Here is a 20267-nt window from a genome sequence, read left to right as displayed (position 1 = left end):
GGGGGCCTCCACGCCCCCCTGCCGACCTCCGTGCCCCCGGCCGACCCCTCCCCCAAAGTTTGGGAACCACTGGACTGTGGTGGAAACCCACGACGTGCGCCCATCGATTAAAGCTTGGCTCGAGTAGCACATGCGCCGTCAGGGGGAGGGGGTCCCAGCCGGAGTCCCTCTCAGATGTTGTTGCAGCCCAGGTGTCATTGGTCATTTGGGGAGGCTCGCAGCACGATAGGAAACGGCGGTCCTCCTTTATAGAATGACAGAACAATCGGAATAAATGGCGATTTTCAAAAGGAATCTACACCAGCATTGTTTGCTGTTTTTTGTTTTGTTTATTCCACTATCAGGTTAAGTAATTGTTTTAATTTTTCTGTATATTTTATGTGTCAGTAGTTATTTGCAACTGCAAGAGCGTTTGAGGTCCGTGTTTGTGTGACCAGATATCAACCGTACCAGACCAGATGACCACAGAATGTGGCCACGACCTTTGGGCGGATATTATACCCGGCAAAAAAAGGATGCACGAGAATAAGAATATATTTTATAACATAAAAGGGGAAAAAAGCTACTATTCTGTGTAAAATGCATTACTTTTAGAGGAATAGAGTGACTGACTTGAGTGGCTGTGATTGTTTTGGGCAGTGTCCAGTTGTTAATTCCTGCATGGACCAGGACCATGCATTAAAATATTCAAATTAACTGATTTTTTCCAAATTCAAACGGACAATTTAGTGTCTCCTTGGTCTCATTAACACTGTATTGTTTACCAAGTAACCTGGGTAATAACTAGGCTATGCACCATATCTGAGTTATTTCTTTTTCTTTCTGTTTTTGATGTATTTATCAAGACCAAACAGACAGGAAATAAGGAAACGATTACATGAATAGGTAGAGAAAGTTACACTAAAATATATACACTGCTATAATACACTACTATGATAACCATGCAAGTATTGTGCAATACATAAGGACCCAATAGAGTCCCTTACTGACTCCACAGACCTGACAGGACAGGCCTGACATATCAACGTCTTCCTCTCCTCCTCCTTTCATCTCATTAACGGTCCCCTCTCCTTTCCATTTCCAGGTGTTTTTTGTTTCAGTGAGCTCTCCTTCATCACAGAACCCAGTGGTGTTGTAGTGATACCCAGGGATCCAGCGGTCCTGGACTGTGTGGCTCACGGACAGCCTCCCATCATCATCAGATGGCTGAGGAATGGAGTCAGGCTAGCGGAGAGCGAGCGGCTCCAGTTCCTGCCCAACGGCTCGCTGTACATACCTGAGGTCAGGAGAGACGGAGAGGAGTCGGACGAAGGGTTCTATCAGTGCCTCTCCCAGAATAGATATGGAGCCATGTTAAGCCAAAGATCCCGACTGACTATCACAAGTAAGTATGGAGCATGAGGTAACAGAATGTGTCACTGGAAAGCATACAGTGAAATGTATATACAGCTTAAAGGTATATCAAACACTACAGAACAATAACAACAACAACATTTGTAATGACACACACACACACACACACACACACACACACACACACACACACGCGCGTTATTGAGAAAAGTCCTCTAAAGCTTTCCTCAGTAAAGGTTCCATGTCATTAGACCAAGCCCAGTGTAGCTCAGTTGGTAGAGCATGGCGCTTGCAACGCCAGGGTTGTGGGTTCGATTCCCACGGGGGGCCAGTATGAGAAAAAAAAATGTATGAAAATGTATGTAGTCACTCTGGATAAGAGTGTCTGCTAAATGACTAAGATGTAAAAATTATAAGGTGTACAGGCTTATCCTTATTGGTGGTAAAAGCTTATTGTGGAGTTATAGACTTGTTTAAGGGTCAGTGAAGTACTGATGGACAGTCTGAAAGCTACTAAAATACTCAGGATAATAGGTTATATGTGTAATATGGAAACACACACAGGCCTACACACAATTTCCTGGAAAATGTGTTCAGTCAGTCTGCCGTGTTCTTGTGTTGGTGCATTGTCAGGGTAGACCAGTGCTCTCTCTGTGGTGTGGTCTGTTACACAGAGGAATCTCTCAAAGGCCTTTCACCTTTTAGCCCTTTGTCTGGCCTGCCCTGTCTGGCCCTGTCTGGCCCTGACTGGCCCTGACTGGCCCTGACTGGCCCTGACTGGCCCTGTCTGGCCCTGACTGGCCCTGACTGGCCCTGACTGGCCCTGACTGGCCCTGACTGGCCCTGACTGGCCCTGACTGGCCCTGACTGGCCCTGTCTGGCCCTGTCTGGCCCTGACTGGCCCTGACTGGCCCTGACTGGCCCTGACTGGCCCTGACTGGCCCTGACTGGCCCTGTCTGGCCCTGACTGGCCCTGTCTGGCCCTGACTGGCCCTGACTGGCCCTGACTGGCCCTGACTGGCCCTGTCTGGCCCTGACTGGCCCTGACTGGCCCTGACTGGCCCTGACTGGCCCTGACTGGCCCTGACTGGCCCTGACTGGCCCTGACTGGCCCTGACTGGCCCTGACTGGCCCTGACTGGCCCTGACTGGCCGTGACGGTTCCTGACTGGCCCTAAAGAAAAGGCATTAGTTTGTCCACATATCAGTGGACAGGACAGCTGGCCTATTGAGCATCACCAGGCCAGTTCTTACAAACACAACCACAGGGGTTGGCTTGACTTTAGTCTGGTTTATCTTCCTGTAGGACATCATTTAGGGATGGGGGGTATTATAAGTATCACATATTCCTTGTTTATCAAAAGCAACACCAATATCAATGTTGCTTTAGTTTATTTGATGTCTTGAAAATAGTTGTTAGATCTGACAATGATGAGTATGGCTCCTGAAGGGTTAAAGGTCTTGGTCAGCTGTATGGGGGAGGGCGTCTCTCTCTTTCTCTCTGCTGCTCCCCATCGGTCCAGAGAGATCAAGGAAGTGCATGGGAAAGGCTTTGTGTGATGTCACCGCCTGGCCCGCCTGCTCTGAGCTCCGTGCTGTGGCCGGAGGTTGCCCTGTCCTGCTGTCCTCTGTCCTGTCACTAGTCCGTCATTGGTCCTTTCAGCGGCTCTCCGGTCGCTGGCCTCTCCCACACTCACTATCTGTGTCAAGGGCAACTCTATTGTTCTACGTATCTATAGGCTAGGCCCGATCTGTCAAGTGGGTGACTAGGTTGTGTTATTCCTCTCAAACATTTGAAAAAAGCTCAGGAAAGGAAAGGAAAGCCACAAGAGTTCTGTGGAGAAAAAATAATAATATATATATATAAAAATAAAAAAAATAAAAAAATAAACATATTGTAAAGTGGTTATCCCACTGGCTATAAGGTGAATGCACCAATTTGTAAGTCGCTCTGGATAAGAGCGTCTGCTAAATGACGTAAATGTGAATGTGATGTTTATTGCGTCCGGTTTCAGTTTAACAACAGTCAGTGTTATGGCACCTGCAGTAGCAACATGCTCTATGACATCACACGACATCCTCAGCTTTACAGTCATACTAGAGCAACATTGTTTCATATTCGAAATATAAACAACTAACAAAAAACGTGAAGCATTAGTATATGCAAGTTTTTTGGTAGACAATAGCTGACCAGACTGATAACAGTCTTTGATCCGACCGGGTCTCCCCCCAATTTGGGCTGAAATTGAATGGACAGGGGGGCTGGGGTGAACCCTGACCTCTCTAAGGGAACCTTTGTGCAGTCTGACCTGTCCGTTAATCTGCTGTTTACGACAGAGCTAGGTTGGGCTGGGCGGAGTAGTCTGCTGCTCAGGCCACGCCCCCAACGTGGTTGACCCCAACCACCGGCAGAAACCCCCACCAGAGAGGATGGCTTCGGCGCCTTATCTATGGGTGGAGATTAGCTAGATGGACATTAGATCATGTTAACAAGGCCCAGTGTGGTGGGGACCTAGGCCTACATGCCATCATGGTGCGATTGTTTTCAAGATGTTTCTGCTGTTAAACTTGATTTTTTAAATAAGAGATTTAGTTGATTATCATATGCAATGAGGAAGGCAGCTCTCTTGGCAACATATGCTGGCGTTTCCTTTCTATCCAATCCAGGGCAAGGATGACCTTCTCCACGTTAGGGTTAGCTGTTATTTGTGTACAATATTGGTGTCCTTGTTAGGCTTCAAATTAAAAAGGAAATATCTTTAATTCAAATCTGCTTTAGAGCAACATTTTAATGTTGACTTTAATAGGAGAAACTAGTCATTGATTTTCTTTAACATGGTATTGACCTGGTCCTGTGACTGGGGTCTTTAACATGGTATTGACCTGGTCCTGTGACTGGGGTCTTTAACATGGTATTGACCTGGTCCTGTGACTGGGGGTCTTTAACATGGTATTGACCTGGTCCTGTGACTGGGGGTCTTTAACATGGTATTGACCTGGTCCTGTGACTGGGGGTCTTTAACATGGTATTGACCTGGTCCTGTGACTGGGGTTTTTAACATGGTATTGACCTGGTCCTGTGACTGGGGTCTTTAACATGGTATTGACCTGGTCCTGTGACTGGGGTCTTTAACATGGTATTGACCTGGTCCTGTGACTGGGGTTTTTAACATGGTATTGTGTATGTATTATGTACTCAACGGTCAGGCAGACAGATCCTTCTAGTATTCATTATTGAAGATCTCTGTGATGAATCATTACTGAAGATGTCTGTGATGAATCATTATTGAAGATGTCTGTGATGAATCATTATTGAAGATCTCTGTGATAAATCATAATCATACTTTTACTATTTGTATTTATCCTCCTCCTCCTCCTCTTCCTCCTCCCCCTCTTCCTCCTGTCTTCCTCCTCTTCCTCCTGTCTTCCTCCTCCTCCTCCTGTCTTCCTCCTCCTCCTCCTCCTCCTCCTGTCTTCCTCCTCCTCCTCCTCCTCCTCCTCCTCCTCCTCCTGTCTTCCTCCTCCTCCTCCTCTTCCTCCTCCTCCTCCTCCTGTCTTCCTCCTCCTCCTCCTCCTGGCTTCCTCCTCCTCCTCTTCCTCCTCCTCCTCCTCCTGTCTTCCTCCTCCTCCTCCTCCTCTTCCTCCTCCTCCTCCTCCTCCTCTTCTTCCTCCTCCTCCTCCTCCTCCTCCTCCTCTTCCTCTGCCTCCTCCTCCTCCTCCTCCTCCTCCTCCTCCTCCTTCATCTATCTGCAGTCTTAAAGCCTTATCTCCTGATTAGTGTTGATTTATGACCATGCATCATTCAATGCCATTCTCCCATTGATCTATTGATTGGTATATTGATTGGTCTATTGATCCGAACAGCTGGCCAGCTGCACAGCTGATTGGCTCAAAGACAAAATCATGGTGGCTGGGATGTGCCAAACTCCCTCATGGGTTCAGATCACATTTCTCACCATCAGGGTTTGACACACTTGACCTCCTCTCTTCAAACTATAGATTGAAAGCTGAATATTCAAATTCCAAGCAAGTTGTTGAAATCAATGAAGTCGTTTTGTGAAACACTTGATAACAAGTTCATAAAATAAACCTTTTCATGGTTAGGCCTACAGGCCTTCCAGTCAGTCATTTGTTCTTAACTGCCTCACCTGGTTAAATAAATAAATTTGAATATGTTGCACCAAGAACTCATAAACATTTTAGTCATTTAGCAGACGCTCTTATCCAGAGCGACTTACAGGCGCAATTAGGGTTAAGTGCCTTGCTCAAGGGCACATCGACAGATTTTTCACCTAGTCGGCTCGGGGATTAGAACCAGCGACCTTTCAGTTACTGGCACAACACTCTTAACCACTAAGCTACCTGCTCTCTTAACCACTAAGCTAACTACCTGGTTATTCTACACATCTATGACTGCATATCATCCGATTGGAGTTTTCCTTATTCTATCATGTTCTAAGGGCAGCTCTGCCTTGTGGGCAGAAATACATTGGGCCTTATGGAGAGTCAATACTAAACGCAGTAACCACTGCTTCCTTTGGCCAGTCTGTGTGTTGTGTCCCACAGCTAATTGGTCTTTCTGTTCCAGATATCTCACCGTTCGTGGTGCATCCCATCCCTTTGGAGGTGACTGAGGGTTCCGTGGCCAGGTTCAGCTGTCAGGTGACCTCTGACCCTCCTGCCAGCGTCACCTGGGAGCTAGACCAAAGCACACTTCCGCTGGAGACAGACAGGTACAGTGTAGGAATATCGGGGCAAAATGTGTTTAATTGTAAAAGGTTCTACGAGCGATGTTTAGGGTCTGCAGCTGGACGGGGCTTTCCTACACGAGCTGTGGTCGAGAAGCATTTGTCATTCCACTCATAGATGTCTCTTTTTTCGTTTTTTCAAATCATACTAGTATAGTATTGATATGTTACATGTTATGCTGTGGTACAATTCAATATACAAGACCACCTCTGTCTCTTGATTTTATCTGAATCTCATTGCTTTTTGGGGTTGTGTTTATACTGTTCTGTCACGTACTAACCATCACTATCCATTATACTGTTCTGTCAAGTCCTGGTACTAACCATCACTATCCATTATACTGTTCTGTCAGGTCCTGGTACTAACCATCACTATCCATTATACTGTTCTGTCAGGTCCTGGTACTAACCATCACTATGCATTATACTGTTCTATCATGTACTAACCATCACTATCCATTATACTGTTATGTCAAGTCCTGGTACTAACCAAATCAAATCAAATCAAATGTTATTGGTCACATGCGCCGAATACAACAGGTGCAGACATTACAGTGAAATGCTTACTTACAGCCCTTAACCAACAGTGCATTTATTTTAAACAAAAAAAGTAAGAATAAAACAACAACAAAAAAGTGTTGAGAAAAAAGAGCAGAAGTAAAATAAAGTGACAGTAGGGAGGCTATATATACAGGGGGTACCGTTGCAGAGTCAATGTGCGGGGGGCACCGGCTAGTTGAGGTAGTTGAGGTAATATGTACATGTGGGTAGAGTTAAAGTGACTATGCATAAATACTTAACAGAGTAGCAGCAGCGTAAAAAGGATGGGGTGGGGGGGGCAGTGCAAATAGTCCGGGTAGCCATGATTAGCTGTTCAGGAGTCTTATGGCTTGGGGTAGAAGCTGTTGAGAAGTCTTTTGGACCTAGACTTGGCACTCCGGTACCGCTTGCCGTGCGGTAGCAGAGAGAACAGTCTATGACTAGGGTGGCTGGAGTCTTTGACAATTTTGAGGGCCTTCCTCTGACACCGCCTGGTATAGAGGTCCTGGATGGCAGGAAGCTTTGCCCCAGTGATGTACTGGGCCGTACGCACTACCCTCTGTAGTGCCTTGCGGTCGGAGGCCAAGCAGTTGCCATACCAGGCGGTGATGCAACCAGTCAGGATGCTCTCGATGGTGCAGCTGTAGAATTTTTTGAGGATCTGAGGACCCATGCCAAATCTTTTTAGTCTCCTGAGGGGGAATAGGCTTTGTCGTGCCCTCTTCACGACTGTCTTGGTGTGTTTGGACCATGATAGTTCGTTGGTGATGTGGACACCAAGGAACTTGAAGCTCTCAACCTGTTCCACTACAGCCCCGTCGATGAGAATTATACTGTTCTATCATGTACTAACCATCACTATGCATTATACTGTTCTATCATGTACTAACCATCACTATCCATTATACTGTTCTGTCAAGTCCTGGTACTAACCATCACTATCCATTATACTGTTCTATCAAGTCCTGGTACTAACCATCACTATCCATTATACTGTTCTATCATGTACTAACCATCACTATGCATTATACTGTTCTGTCAAGTCCTGGTACTAACCATCACTATCCATTATACTGTTCTATCAGGTCCTGGTACTAACCATCACTGTCCATACCATGTCTCTCTAGAATCACAGTCCTGCCCAACGGAGTTCTCCAGATTCAAAACGTCCAACTAGAGGATGCTGGGAAGTACCGCTGTGTGGCCACCAACATCGGCAACCGCGTCAAGAGCAGCGAGGCAACGCTCTCCGTTATCAAACCAGGTGTTTGAGAATAAACTGTCAACACCACATTTATTAAATCGCTGTATGAGAAGCCACAGCTTCCTTTAGCCAATCTGTGTATTTCTCCTATGGACAGCTGTATCATACCTCCACTTCCTTGTATATTTCCATACACATGTACAGAGCAACATTGTTATTGCTTTAATACTTATTAGACATGTGTCTTGGTCTTCCTATCTGTTTCAGGTGTTGGCCCTAAGCCCCGTCAGAGGCCCCGGATCATAGCGGGCCCCCAGAATGTGACGGTGTCCCTCCACCACACTGTGGTTCTGGAGTGTATTGCTACGGGCAACCCCAGACCCATCATATCCTGGAGCCGAGCCGACAGTAAACCCATTGACGTGCACAATGCCAGGGTGCTGGGCAGGTAAGAGGGGCGAACAGACACCATGGATGTTTTTAAATCACGCTTAAACTGAGCGATCAGCGATCTGACGTTACCCAATACTGCTGTTGACTTCGTTCATGGCTGACTATAATACCTACCTATATAAGGCCATAATGACCATCCTATTTAGCTTGGCCTTTTTTCTTAAATTATATTTTATGTTTTTAACCCCTTTTTCTCCCCAATTACATGATATCCAATTGCGATCCAATTACGATCTCATCGCTGCAACTCCCCAACGGGCTCGGGAGAGGCGAAGGTCGAGTCACGCGTCCTTTCGGAAAAACATGACCCGCAAAACCACGCTTCTTTACACCCGCACCGCTTAACCGGGAAGCCAGTTGCACCAGTGTGCCGGAGGAAACACCGTTCAGCTGACGACCGGGGTCAGCCTGCAGGCGCCCGGCCCTTAGCTTGGCCTTTAATCAGTGGCTGTATTAGTATTATTTTAGATATCTGTTGGGTTTTACGTTATTTCGTTTTTCTATGGTGCTGTTTTAACTGTAAAGTGTGTTTCACGTTAAAGTGTGTTTCACGGTAAAGTGTGTTTCACGGTAAAGTGTGTTTCACGGTAAAGTGTGTTTCACGGTAAAGTGTGTTTCAAATGTGTAAGTCAAGTTTGATGTGTTCCGTCAGTGGGAACCTGTTGATCAGTGATGTGAAGCCTCAGCACGGTGGAGTCTACCTCTGTAGAGCCACCACACCAGGAACACGCAACTACACCACCGCTGCTGCCAACCTCACCGTGCTAGGTGGGTACACTACTTGGGTACATTTCCAGCACACAGAATAAGCCTGCTCAGTCGATACTGACCTCATCTACCCGTTAAAGGGGAAACTAACCTCATCTACCTGTTAAAGGGGGAAACTAACCTCATCTACCTGTTAAAGGGGGGAAACTAACCTCATCTACCCGTTAAAGGGGGAAACTAACCTCATCTACCTGTTAAAGGGGGAAACTAACCTCATCTACCTGTTAAAGGGGGAAACTAACCTCATCTACCCGTTAAAGGGGGAAACTAACCTCATCTACCTGTTAAAGGGGGGAAACTAACCTCATCTACCCGTTAAAGGGGGAAACTAACCTCATCTACCCGTTAAAGGGGGAAACTAACCTCATCTACCTGTTAAAGGGGAAACTAACCTCATCTACCCGTTAAAGGGGGAAACTAACCTCATCTACCTGTTAAAGGGGGAAACTAACCTCATCTACCCGTTAAAGGGGAAACTAACCTCATCTACCTGTTAAAGGGGAAACTAACCTCATCTACCCGTTAAAGGGGGAAACTAACCTCATCTACCTGTTAAAGGGGGAAACTAACCTCATCTACCCGTTAAAGGGGGAATCTAACCTCATCTACCTGTTAAAGGGGGAAACTAACCTCATCTACCCGTTAAAGGGGAAACTAACCTCATCTACCCGTTAAAGGGGGAAACTAACCTCATCTACCCGTTAAAGGGGGAAACTAAAGGGGGAAACTAACCTCATCTACCTGTTAAAGGGGAAACTAATCTCATCTACCCGTTAAAGGGGGAAACTAACCTCATCTACCTGTTAAAGGGGAAACTAACCTCATCTACCTGTTAAAGGGGGAAACTAACCTCATCTACCCGTTAAAGGGGGAAACTAACCTCATCTACCTGTTAAAGGGGAAACTAACCTCATCTACCCGTTAAAGGGGGAAACTAACCTCATCTACCCGTTAAAGGGGGAAACTAACCTCATCTACCCGTTAAAGGGGGAAACTAACCTCATCTACCTGTTAAAGGGGAAACTAACCTCATCTACCCGTTAAAGGGGAAACTAACCTCATCTACCTGTTAAAGGGGAAACTAACCTCATCTACCCGTTAAAGGGGGAAACTAACCTCATCTACCTGTTAAAGGGGAAACTAACCTCATCTACCCGTTAAAGGGGGAAACTAACCTCATCTACCTGTTAAAGGGGAAACTAACCTCATCTACCCGTTAAAGGGGGAAACTAACCTCATCTACCTGTTAAAGGGGAAACTAACCTCATCTACCCGTTAAAGGGGAAACTAACCTCATCTACCCGTTAAAGGGGGAAACTAACCTCATCTACCCGTTAAAGGGGGAAACTAACCTCATCTACCCGTTAAAGGGGGAAACTAACCTCATCTACCTGTTAAAGGGGGAAACTAACCTCATCTACCTGTTAAAGGGGGAAACTAACCTCATCTACCCGTTAAAGGGGGAAACTAACCTCATCTACCCGTTAAAGGGGGAAACTAACCTCATCTACCTGTTAAAGGGGAAACTAACCTCATCTACCCGTTAAAGGGGGAAACTAACCTCATCTACCCGTTAAAGGGGAAACTAATCTCATCTACCCGTTAAAGGGGGAAACTAACCTCATCTACCTGTTAAAGGGGAAACTAACCTCATCTACCTGTTAAAGGGGGAAACTAACCTCATCTACCCGTTAAAGGGGGAAACTAACCTCATCTACCTGTTAAAGGGGAAACTAACCTCATCTACCCGTTAAAGGGGGAAACTAACCTCATCTACCTGTTAAAGGGGAAACTAACCTCATCTACCCCTTGAAGGGAGAAACTAAAGGGGGAAACTAACCTCATCTACCCGTTAAAGGGGAAACTAACCTCATCTACCTGTTAAAGGGGGAACTAACCTCATCTACCTGTTAAAGGGGGAACTTAAAGGGGGAATCTAACATCATCTACCTGTTAAAGGGGGAAACTAACCTCATCTACCCGTTAAAGGGGGAATCTAACCTCATCTACCTGTTAAAGGGGGAAACTAACCTCATCTACCCGTTAAAGGGGGAAACTAACCTCATCTACCCGTTAAAGGGGGAAACTAACCTCATCTACCTGTTAAAGGGGAAACTAACCTCATCTACCCGTTAAAGGGGAAACTAACCTCATCTACCTGTTAAAGGGGAAACTAACCTCATCTACCCGTTAAAGGGGGAAACTAACCTCATCTACCTGTTAAAGGGGGGAAACTAACCTCATCTACCTGTTAAAGGGGGGAAACTAACCTCATCTACCTGTTAAAGGGGAAACTAACCTCATCTACCTGTTAAAGGGGAAACTAACCTCATCTACCCGTTAAAGGGGGAAACTAACCTCATCTACCTGTTAAAGGGGAAACTAACCTCATCTACCCGTTAAAGGAGAAACTAACCTCATCTACCCGTTAAAGGGGGAAACTAACCTCATCTACCCGTTAAAGGGGGAAACTAACCTAATCTACCCGTTAAAGGGGGAAACTAACCTCATCTACCTGTTAAAGGGGAAACTAACCTCATCTACCCGTTAAAGGGGGAAACTAACCTCATCTACCCGTTAAAGGGGGAAACTAACCTCATCTACCCGTTAAAGGGGGAAACTAACCTCATCTACCTGTTAAAGGGGAAACTAACCTCATCTACCCGTTAAAGGGGGAAACTAAAGGGGGAAACTAACCTCATCTACCCGTTAAAGGGGAAACTAATCTCATCTACCCGTTAAAGGGGGAAACTAACCTCATCTACCTGTTAAAGGGGAAACTAACCTCATCTACCTGTTAAAGGGGGAAACTAACCTCATCTACCCGTTAAAGGGGGAAACTAACCTCATCTACCTGTTAAAGGGGAAACTAACCTCATCTACCCGTTAAAGGGGGAAACTAACCTCATCTACCTGTTAAAGGGGAAACTAACCTCATCTACCCCTTGAAGGGAGAAACTAAAGGGGGAAACTAACCTCATCTACCCGTTAAAGGGGGAAACTAACCTAATCTACCCGTTAAAGGGGGAAACTAACCTCATCTACCTGTTAAAGGGGAAACTAACCTCATCTACCCGTTAAAGGGGGAAACTAACCTCATCTACCCGTTAAAGGGGGAAACTAACCTCATCTACCCGTTAAAGGGGGAAACTAACCTCATCTACCTGTTAAAGGGGAAACTAACCTCATCTACCCGTTAAAGGGGGAAACTAAAGGGGGAAACTAACCTCATCTACCCGTTAAAGGGGGAAACTAACCTCATCTACCCGTTAAAGGGGGAAACTAACCTCATCTACCTGTTAAAGGGGAAACTAACCTCATCTACCCGTTAAAGGGGGAAACTAAAGGGGGAAACTAACCTCATCTACCCGTTAAAGGGGAAACTAATCTCATCTACCCGTTAAAGGGGGAAACTAACCTCATCTACCTGTTAAAGGGGAAACTAACCTCATCTACCTGTTAAAGGGGGAAACTAACCTCATCTACCCGTTAAAGGGGGAAACTAACCTCATCTACCTGTTAAAGGGGAAACTAACCTCATCTACCCGTTAAAGGGGGAAACTAACCTCATCTACCTGTTAAAGGGGAAACTAACCTCATCTACCCGTTAAAGGAGAAACTAACCTCATCTACCTGTTAAAGGGGGAACTAACCTCATCTACCTGTTAAAGGGGGAACTTAAAGGGGGAATCTAACATCATCTACCTGTTAAAGGGGGAAACTAACCTCATCTACCCGTTAAAGGGGGAATCTAACCTCATCTACCTGTTAAAGGGGGAAACTAACCTCATCTACCCGTTAAAGGGGGAAACTAACCTCATCTACCCGTTAAAGGGGGAAACTAACCTCATCTACCTGTTAAAGGGGAAACTAACCTCATCTACCCGTTAAAGGGGAAACTAACCTCATCTACCTGTTAAAGGGGAAACTAACCTCATCTACCCGTTAAAGGGGGAAACTAACCTCATCTACCTGTTAAAGGGGGGAAACTAACCTCATCTACCTGTTAAAGGGGGGAAACTAACCTCATCTACCTGTTAAAGGGGAAACTAACCTCATCTACCTGTTAAAGGGGAAACTAACCTCATCTACCCGTTAAAGGGGGAAACTAACCTCATCTACCCGTTAAAGGGGGAAACTAACCTCATCTACCCGTTAAAGGGGGAAACTAACCTCATCTACCTGTTAAAGGGGAAACTAACCTCATCTACCCGTTAAAGGGGAAACTAACCTCATCTACCCGTTAAAGGGGGAAACTAACCTCATCTACCCGTTAAAGGGGGAAACTAAAGGGGGAAACTAACCTCATCTACCTGTTAAAGGGGAAACTAATCTCATCTACCCGTTAAAGGGGGAAACTAACCTCATCTACCTGTTAAAGGGGAAACTAACCTCATCTACCTGTTAAAGGGGGAAACTAACCTCATCTACCCGTTAAAGGGGGAAACTAACCTCATCTACCTGTTAAAGGGGAAACTAACCTCATCTACCCGTTAAAGGGGGAAACTAACCTCATCTACCCGTTAAAGGGGGAAACTAACCTCATCTACCCGTTAAAGGGGGAAACTAACCTCATCTACCTGTTAAAGGGGAAACTAACCTCATCTACCCGTTAAAGGGGAAACTAACCTCATCTACCTGTTAAAGGGGGAAACTAACCTCATCTACCCGTTAAAGGGGGAAACTAACCTCATCTACCTGTTAAAGGGGAAACTAACCTCATCTACCCGTTAAAGGGGGAAACTAACCTCATCTACCTGTTAAAGGGGAAACTAACCTCATCTACCCGTTAAAGGGGGAAACTAACCTCATCTACCTGTTAAAGGGGAAACTAACCTCATCTACCCGTTAAAGGGGGAAACTAACCTCATCTACCCGTTAAAGGGGAAAACTAACCTCATCTACCCGTTAAAGGGGGAAACTAACCTCATCTACCCGTTAAAGGGGGAAACTAACCTCATCTACCTGTTAAAGGGGGAAACTAACCTCATCTACCCGTTAAAGGGGGAAACTAAAGGGGAAACTAACCTCATCTACCCGTTAAAGGGGGAAACTAATCTCATCTACCCGTTAAAGGGGGAAACTAACCTCATCTACCTGTTAAAGGGGAAACTAACCTCATCTACCTGTTAAAGGGGAAACTAACCTCATCTACCCGTTAAAGGGGGAAACTAACCTCATCTACCTGTTAAAGGGGAAACTAACCTCATCTACCCGTTAAAGGGGGAAACTAACCTCATCTACCTGTTAAAGGGGGAAACTAACCTCATCTACCCCTTGAAGGGAGAAACTAAAGGGGGAAACTAACCTCATCTACCCGTTAAAGGGGAAACTAACCTCATCTACCTGTTAAAGGGGGAACTAACCTCATCTACCTGTTAAAGGGGGAACTTAAAGGGGGAATCTAACATCATCTACCTGTTAAAGGGGGAAACTAACCTCATCTACCCGTTAAAGGGGGAATCTAACCTCATCTACCTGTTAAAGGGGGAAACTAACCTCATCTACCCGTTAAAGGGGGAAACTAACCTCATCTACCCGTTAAAGGGGGAAACTAACCTCATCTACCTGTTAAAGGGGAAACTAACCTCATCTACCCGTTAAAGGGGAAACTAACCTCATCTACCTGTTAAAGGGGAAACTAACCTCATCTACCCCTTGAAGGGAGAAACTAAAGGGGGAATCTAACATCATCTACCTGTTAAAGGGGGAAACTAACCTCATCTACCCGTTGAAGGGGGAAACTAACGTCATATACCTGTTAAAGGGGGAAACTAACATCATCTACCCGTTGAAGGGGGAAACTAACCTCATTTACCCGTTAAAGGGGGAAACTAAAGCGGGAAACTAACCTCATCTACCTGTTAAAGGGGGAAACTAACGTCATATACCTGTTAAAGGGGGAAACTAACCTCATCTACCTGTTAAAGGGGGAAACTAACCTCATCTACCCGTTAAAGGGAGAAACTAACCTCATCTACCTGTTAAAGGGGGGAACTGACCTCATCTACCCGTTAAACGGGGAAACTAACCTCATCTACCCGTTAAAGGGGGAAACTAACCTCATCTACCAGTTAAAGGGGGAAACTAGCCTCATCTACCTGTTAAAGGGGGAAACTGCAGGGTGAAAATAACCTCATCTACCTGTTAAAGCAGGAAACTAAAGGGGGAAACTAACCTCATCTACCCGTTAAAGGGGGAAACTAAAGGGGGAAACTAACCTCATCTACCCACTAAAGCGGGAAACTAAAGGGGGAAACTAACCTCATCTACCAGTTAAAGCAGGAAACTAAAGGGGGAAACTAACTTCATCTACCCGTTAAAGGGGGAAACTAATCTAATCTACCCATAAAGCGGGAAACTAAAGGGGGAAACTAACCTCATCTATCCATTAAAGCAGGAAACTAAAGGGGGAAACTAACCTCATCTACCCATTAAAGCGGGAAACTAACCTCATCTACCCGTTAAAGTGGGAAACTAACGTCATCTACCCGCTAAAGGGGGAAACTAACCTCATCTACCCGTTAAAGTGGGAAACTAACCTCATCTACCCGCTAAAGGGGGAAACTAACCTCATCTACCCGCTAAAGGGGGAAACTAACCTCATCTACCCGCTAAAGGGGGAAACTAACCTCATCTACCCGCTAAAGGGGGAAACTAACCTCATCTACCCGCTAAAGGGTGAAACTAACCTCATCTACCCGCTAAAGGGGCAAACTAACCTCATCTACCCGCTAAAGGGGGAAACTAACCTCATCTACCCGCTAAAGGGGGAAACTAACCTCATCTACCCACTAAAGGGGGAAACTAACCTCATCTACCCACTAAAGGGGGAAACTAACCTCATCTACCCACTAAAGGGGGAAACTAACCTCATCTACCTGTTAAAGGGGGAAACTAACCTCATCTACCCGCTAAAGGGGGAAACTAACCTCATCTACCTGTTAAAGGGGGAAACTAACCTCATCTACCCGTTGTTATGTCCCTCCAGAGCCTCCGTCCATGGTGGAGAGGCCAGAGAGCCAGACCCGTCCCAGGGCTGGCACTGCCCGTTTCATGTGCCAGGCTCAGGGCGTGCCCCCACCTCGCATCACCTGGCTGAAGAACGGAGAGGAGGTGCACCTGAACGGCAGGATCAAGATGTACAACAGGTAGAACCTTAACTTTATTACACCTTATTAAACATATTAGAAAATTCAGCACTTATCCCTAAACAAATCAAAATAGATTTACAGTGAGGGAAAAAAGTATTTGATCCCCTGCTGATTTTGTACGTTTGCCCACTGACAAAGAAATGATCAGTCTATAATTTTAATGGTAGGTTTATTTGAACAGTGAGAGACAGAATAACAACAAAAAAATCCAGAAAAACGCATGTCAAAAATGTTATAAATTGATTTTCATTTTAATGAGGGAAATAAGTATTTGACCCGCTTTCAATCAGAAAGATTTCTGGCTCCCAGGTGTCTTTTATACAGGTAACGAGCTGAGATTAGGAGCACACTCTTAAAGGGAGTGCTCCTAATCTCAGCTTGTTACCTGTATAAAAGACACCTGTCCACAGAAGCAATCAATCAAACAGATTCCAAACTCTCCACCATGGCCAAGACCAAAGAGCTCTCCAAGGAAGTCAGGGACAAGATTGTAGACCTACACAAGGCTTGAATGGGCTACAAAACCATCGCCAAGCAGCTTGGTGAGAAGGTGACAACAGTTGGTGCGATTATTCGCAAATGGAAGAAACACAAAAGAACTGTCAATCTCCCTCGGCCTGGGGCTCCATGCAAAATCTCACCTCGTGGAGTTGCAATGATCATGAGAACAGTGAGGAATCAGCCCAGAACTACACGGGAGGATCTTGTCAATGATCTCAAGGCAGCTGGGACCATAGTCACCAAGAAAACAATTGGTAACACACTACGCCATGAAGGACTGAAATCCTGCAGCGCCCGCAAGGTCCCCCTGCTCAAGAAAGCACATATACATGCCTATCTGAAGTTTGCCAATGAACATCTGAATGATTCAGAGGAGAACTGGGTGAAAGTGTTGTGGTCAGATGAGACCAAAATGGAGCTCTTTGTTATCAACTCAACTTGCCGTGTTTGGAGGAGGAGGAATGCTGCCTATGACCCCAAGAACACCATCACAACCGTCAAACATGGAGGTGGAAACATTATGCTTTGGGGGTGTTTTTCTGCTAAGGGGACAGGACAACTTCTCTGCATGAAAGGGACGATGGACGGGGCCACGTACCATCAAATCTTGGGTGAGAACCTCCTTCCCTCAGCCAGGGCATTGAAAATGGGTCGTGGATGGGTATTCCAGCATGACAATGACCCAAAACACACGGCCAAGGCAACAAAGGAGTGGCTTAAGAAGAAGCACATTAAGGTCCTGGAGTGGCCTAGCCAGTCTCCAGACCTTAATCCCATAGAAAATCTGTGGAGGGAGCTGAAGGTTCGAATTGCCAAACGTCAGCCTCGAAACCTTAATGACTTGGAGAAGATCTGCAAAGAGGAGTGGGACAAAATCCCTCCTGAGATGTGTGCAAACCTGGTGGCCAACTACAAGAAACGTCTGACCTCTGGGATTGCCAACAAGGGTTTTGCCACCAAGTACTAAGTCATGTTTTGCAGAGGGGTCAAATACTTATTTCCCTCATTAAAATGCAAATCAATTTATAACATTTTTGACATGCGTTTTTCTGGATTTTTTTGTTGTTATTCTGTCTCTCACTGTTCAAATAAACCTACCATTAAAATTATAGACTGATCATTTCTTTGTCAGTGGGCAAAAGTACAAAATCAGCAGGGGATCAAATACTTTTTTCCCTCACTGTAGCTATTTGATTTTCTTTTAAATTAGAAAACTTCACAGTTTCAGTATAACAAGAACAGATTGTAGTAATAGTGCCCTACAATAAATTTGAGCAAAGCCTAATCACATAATAAAAACTGTATACAGGCGAATTGGGAGAAAAAATTCCCCCCATTTCCTGATTGTACCCGTTGTTCACTAATTCTCTATTTCCCTCCACAGTAAACTGGTTATCACTCAGATCACCCAGGAGGATGATGCCATCTACCAGTGTGTGGCGGAGAACGAACAGGGCAGTGTTCTGTCCCTGGCGCGCCTCATCGTGGTGATGTCCGAGGACCGGCCCAGCGCGCCCAGGAACATCCGCGCTGAAACCGTCTCCTCCTCAGCCATCCTATTGGCCTGGGAGAGACCCATCTACAACGCTGACAAAGTCATCGCTTACTCTGTACACTACATGAAGGCTGAGGGTAAATTAATTGTTATAAGCATGTATGAGCTTTTATAATGTCTTATTACAGATGTAGGATCTTAATTTGAGTCAGTTTGCTACAGCAGGAAAATAATCCTGCAGCAAATTATTATGTGGATTCTAATTAATGGAAATTTTTGTAGGTGTTGATACATTTTTCGTTAGGGCAAATCAAGTGGAAATTACAAACTTTAGAAGCCTTTTTAAACCTAAAAAACATAGCAAAATTCTCAGCAACAAAATAGTGATCAAATTAAGATCCTACATCTGTATAATGCTGACAAAGTCATCACATACTCTGTACACTACATGAAGGCTGAAGGCAGGAGTAAAGACAGGGAGGAATTAGCATGTCATCTTACAGAATATACAGTACCAGTCAAAAGTTTGGACACACCTACTCATTCAAGGGTTTTCTTTATTTTGACTATTTTCTACATTGTAGAATAATAGTGAAGACATCAAAACGATGAAATAACACATATGGAATCATATAGTAACCAAAAAAGTGTTCAACAAATCAAAATATATTTTATATTTGAGATTCTTCAAAGTTTCCACCCTTTACCTTGATGACAGCTTTGCACACTCTTGGCATTCTCTCAACCAGCTTCACCTGGAATGCTTTTCCACTAGTCTTGAAGGAGTTCCCACGTATGCTGAGCACTTGTTGGCTGCTTTTCCTTCACTCTGCAGTCCAACTCATCCCAAACTATCTCAATTGGGTTGAGGTCGGGTGATTGTGGAGGCCAGGTCATCTGATGCAGCACTCCATCACTCTCCTTGGTCAAATAGCCCTTACACAGCCTGGAGGTGTGTTTTGGGTCATTGTCCTTTAGTAGTGGTTTCTTTGCAGCAATTCGACCATGAAGGCCTGATTCACACAGTCTCCTCTGAACAGATGTTGAGATGTGTCTGTTACTTGAACTCTGTGAAGCATTTATTTGGGCTGCAATTTCTGAGGCTGGTAACTCTAATGAACTTATCGTCTGTAGCAGAGGTAACTCTGGGTCATTCCTGTGGCTTGTCCTCATGAGAGCCAGTTTCTTCATAGCGCTTGATGATTTTTGCGACTGCACTTGAAGAAACTTTAAAAGTTATTGAAATGTTCCGTATTGACTGACCTTCGTGTCTTAAAATAATGATGGACTGTAATTTCTCTTTGCTTATTTGAGCTGTTCTTGCCATAATATGGACTTGGTCTTTTACCAAATAGGGCTATCTTCTGTATACCACCCCTACCTTGTCACAACACAACTGATTGGCTCAAACGTATTAAGAAGGAAAGAAATTCCACAAATTAACTTTTAACAAGGCACACCTGTTAATTGAAATGCATTCCAGGTGACTACCTCATGAAACTGGTTGAGAGAATGCTAAGAGTGTGCAAAGGTGTCATCAAGGCAAAGGGTGGCTACTTTGAAGAATCTCAAATATAAAATATATTTTGATTTGTTTAACACTTTTCTGGTTACTACATGATTCCATCTGTGTTATTTCATAGTTTTGATGTCTTCACTATTATTCTACAATGTAGAAAATAGTAAAAATAAAGAAAAACACTTGCATGAGTAGGTGTGTTCAAACTTTTGACTGGTACTGTATGACAAAAGGAATGTCCACAAGCCACAGCTATCTGATCTCTCTAGGAAAAGAGATGATTCATCTCAAGGGACTTTCTGGTTAAAACATGATGACAATTAAAATAGTTTGCTATGTGGGCGTTCTAAAGAAATCACTGGAGAGTTGTGGAAATAGTTTTTTTTTCATACATTCATATTTTCTGTCCAGCAAATAATTTAATGTAAATATGTTTTATTTTTGTACCAATATGTTACAGGCACCAATTGTCACTGAGAAGTGTTGCAAATTGTTGTTCAACTTGTTGATCTTCACAATGAAGGTATTGAAAG

At 44.7% G+C, this 20267-nt stretch overlaps 1 protein-coding gene across 1 annotated transcript in view; it reads left to right on the top strand.

The window, feature by feature from the left end:
- The first annotated feature begins 274 nt into the window (after positions 1–274).
- Positions 275–20267, top strand: part of LOC121568415 (protogenin B-like) — a 45642-nt gene continuing 25649 nt past the window's right edge. The window contains exons 1-8 of the mRNA XM_041878957.1: positions 275–344; positions 1085–1384; positions 5941–6085; positions 7768–7904; positions 8112–8292; positions 8950–9065; positions 16057–16216; positions 18105–18352. Of these exons, the coding sequence (XP_041734891.1) occupies positions 275–344; positions 1085–1384; positions 5941–6085; positions 7768–7904; positions 8112–8292; positions 8950–9065; positions 16057–16216; positions 18105–18352 (1357 nt within the window). The remainder of the gene's footprint in view (positions 345–1084; positions 1385–5940; positions 6086–7767; positions 7905–8111; positions 8293–8949; positions 9066–16056; positions 16217–18104; positions 18353–20267) is intronic.

The sequence above is a fragment of the Coregonus clupeaformis genome, chromosome 6 (genome assembly GCF_020615455.1).
Source record: "Coregonus clupeaformis isolate EN_2021a chromosome 6, ASM2061545v1, whole genome shotgun sequence".
NCBI lineage: Eukaryota > Metazoa > Chordata > Actinopteri > Salmoniformes > Salmonidae > Coregonus > Coregonus clupeaformis.
This window is presented reverse-complemented; position numbering and strand designations above follow the sequence as displayed.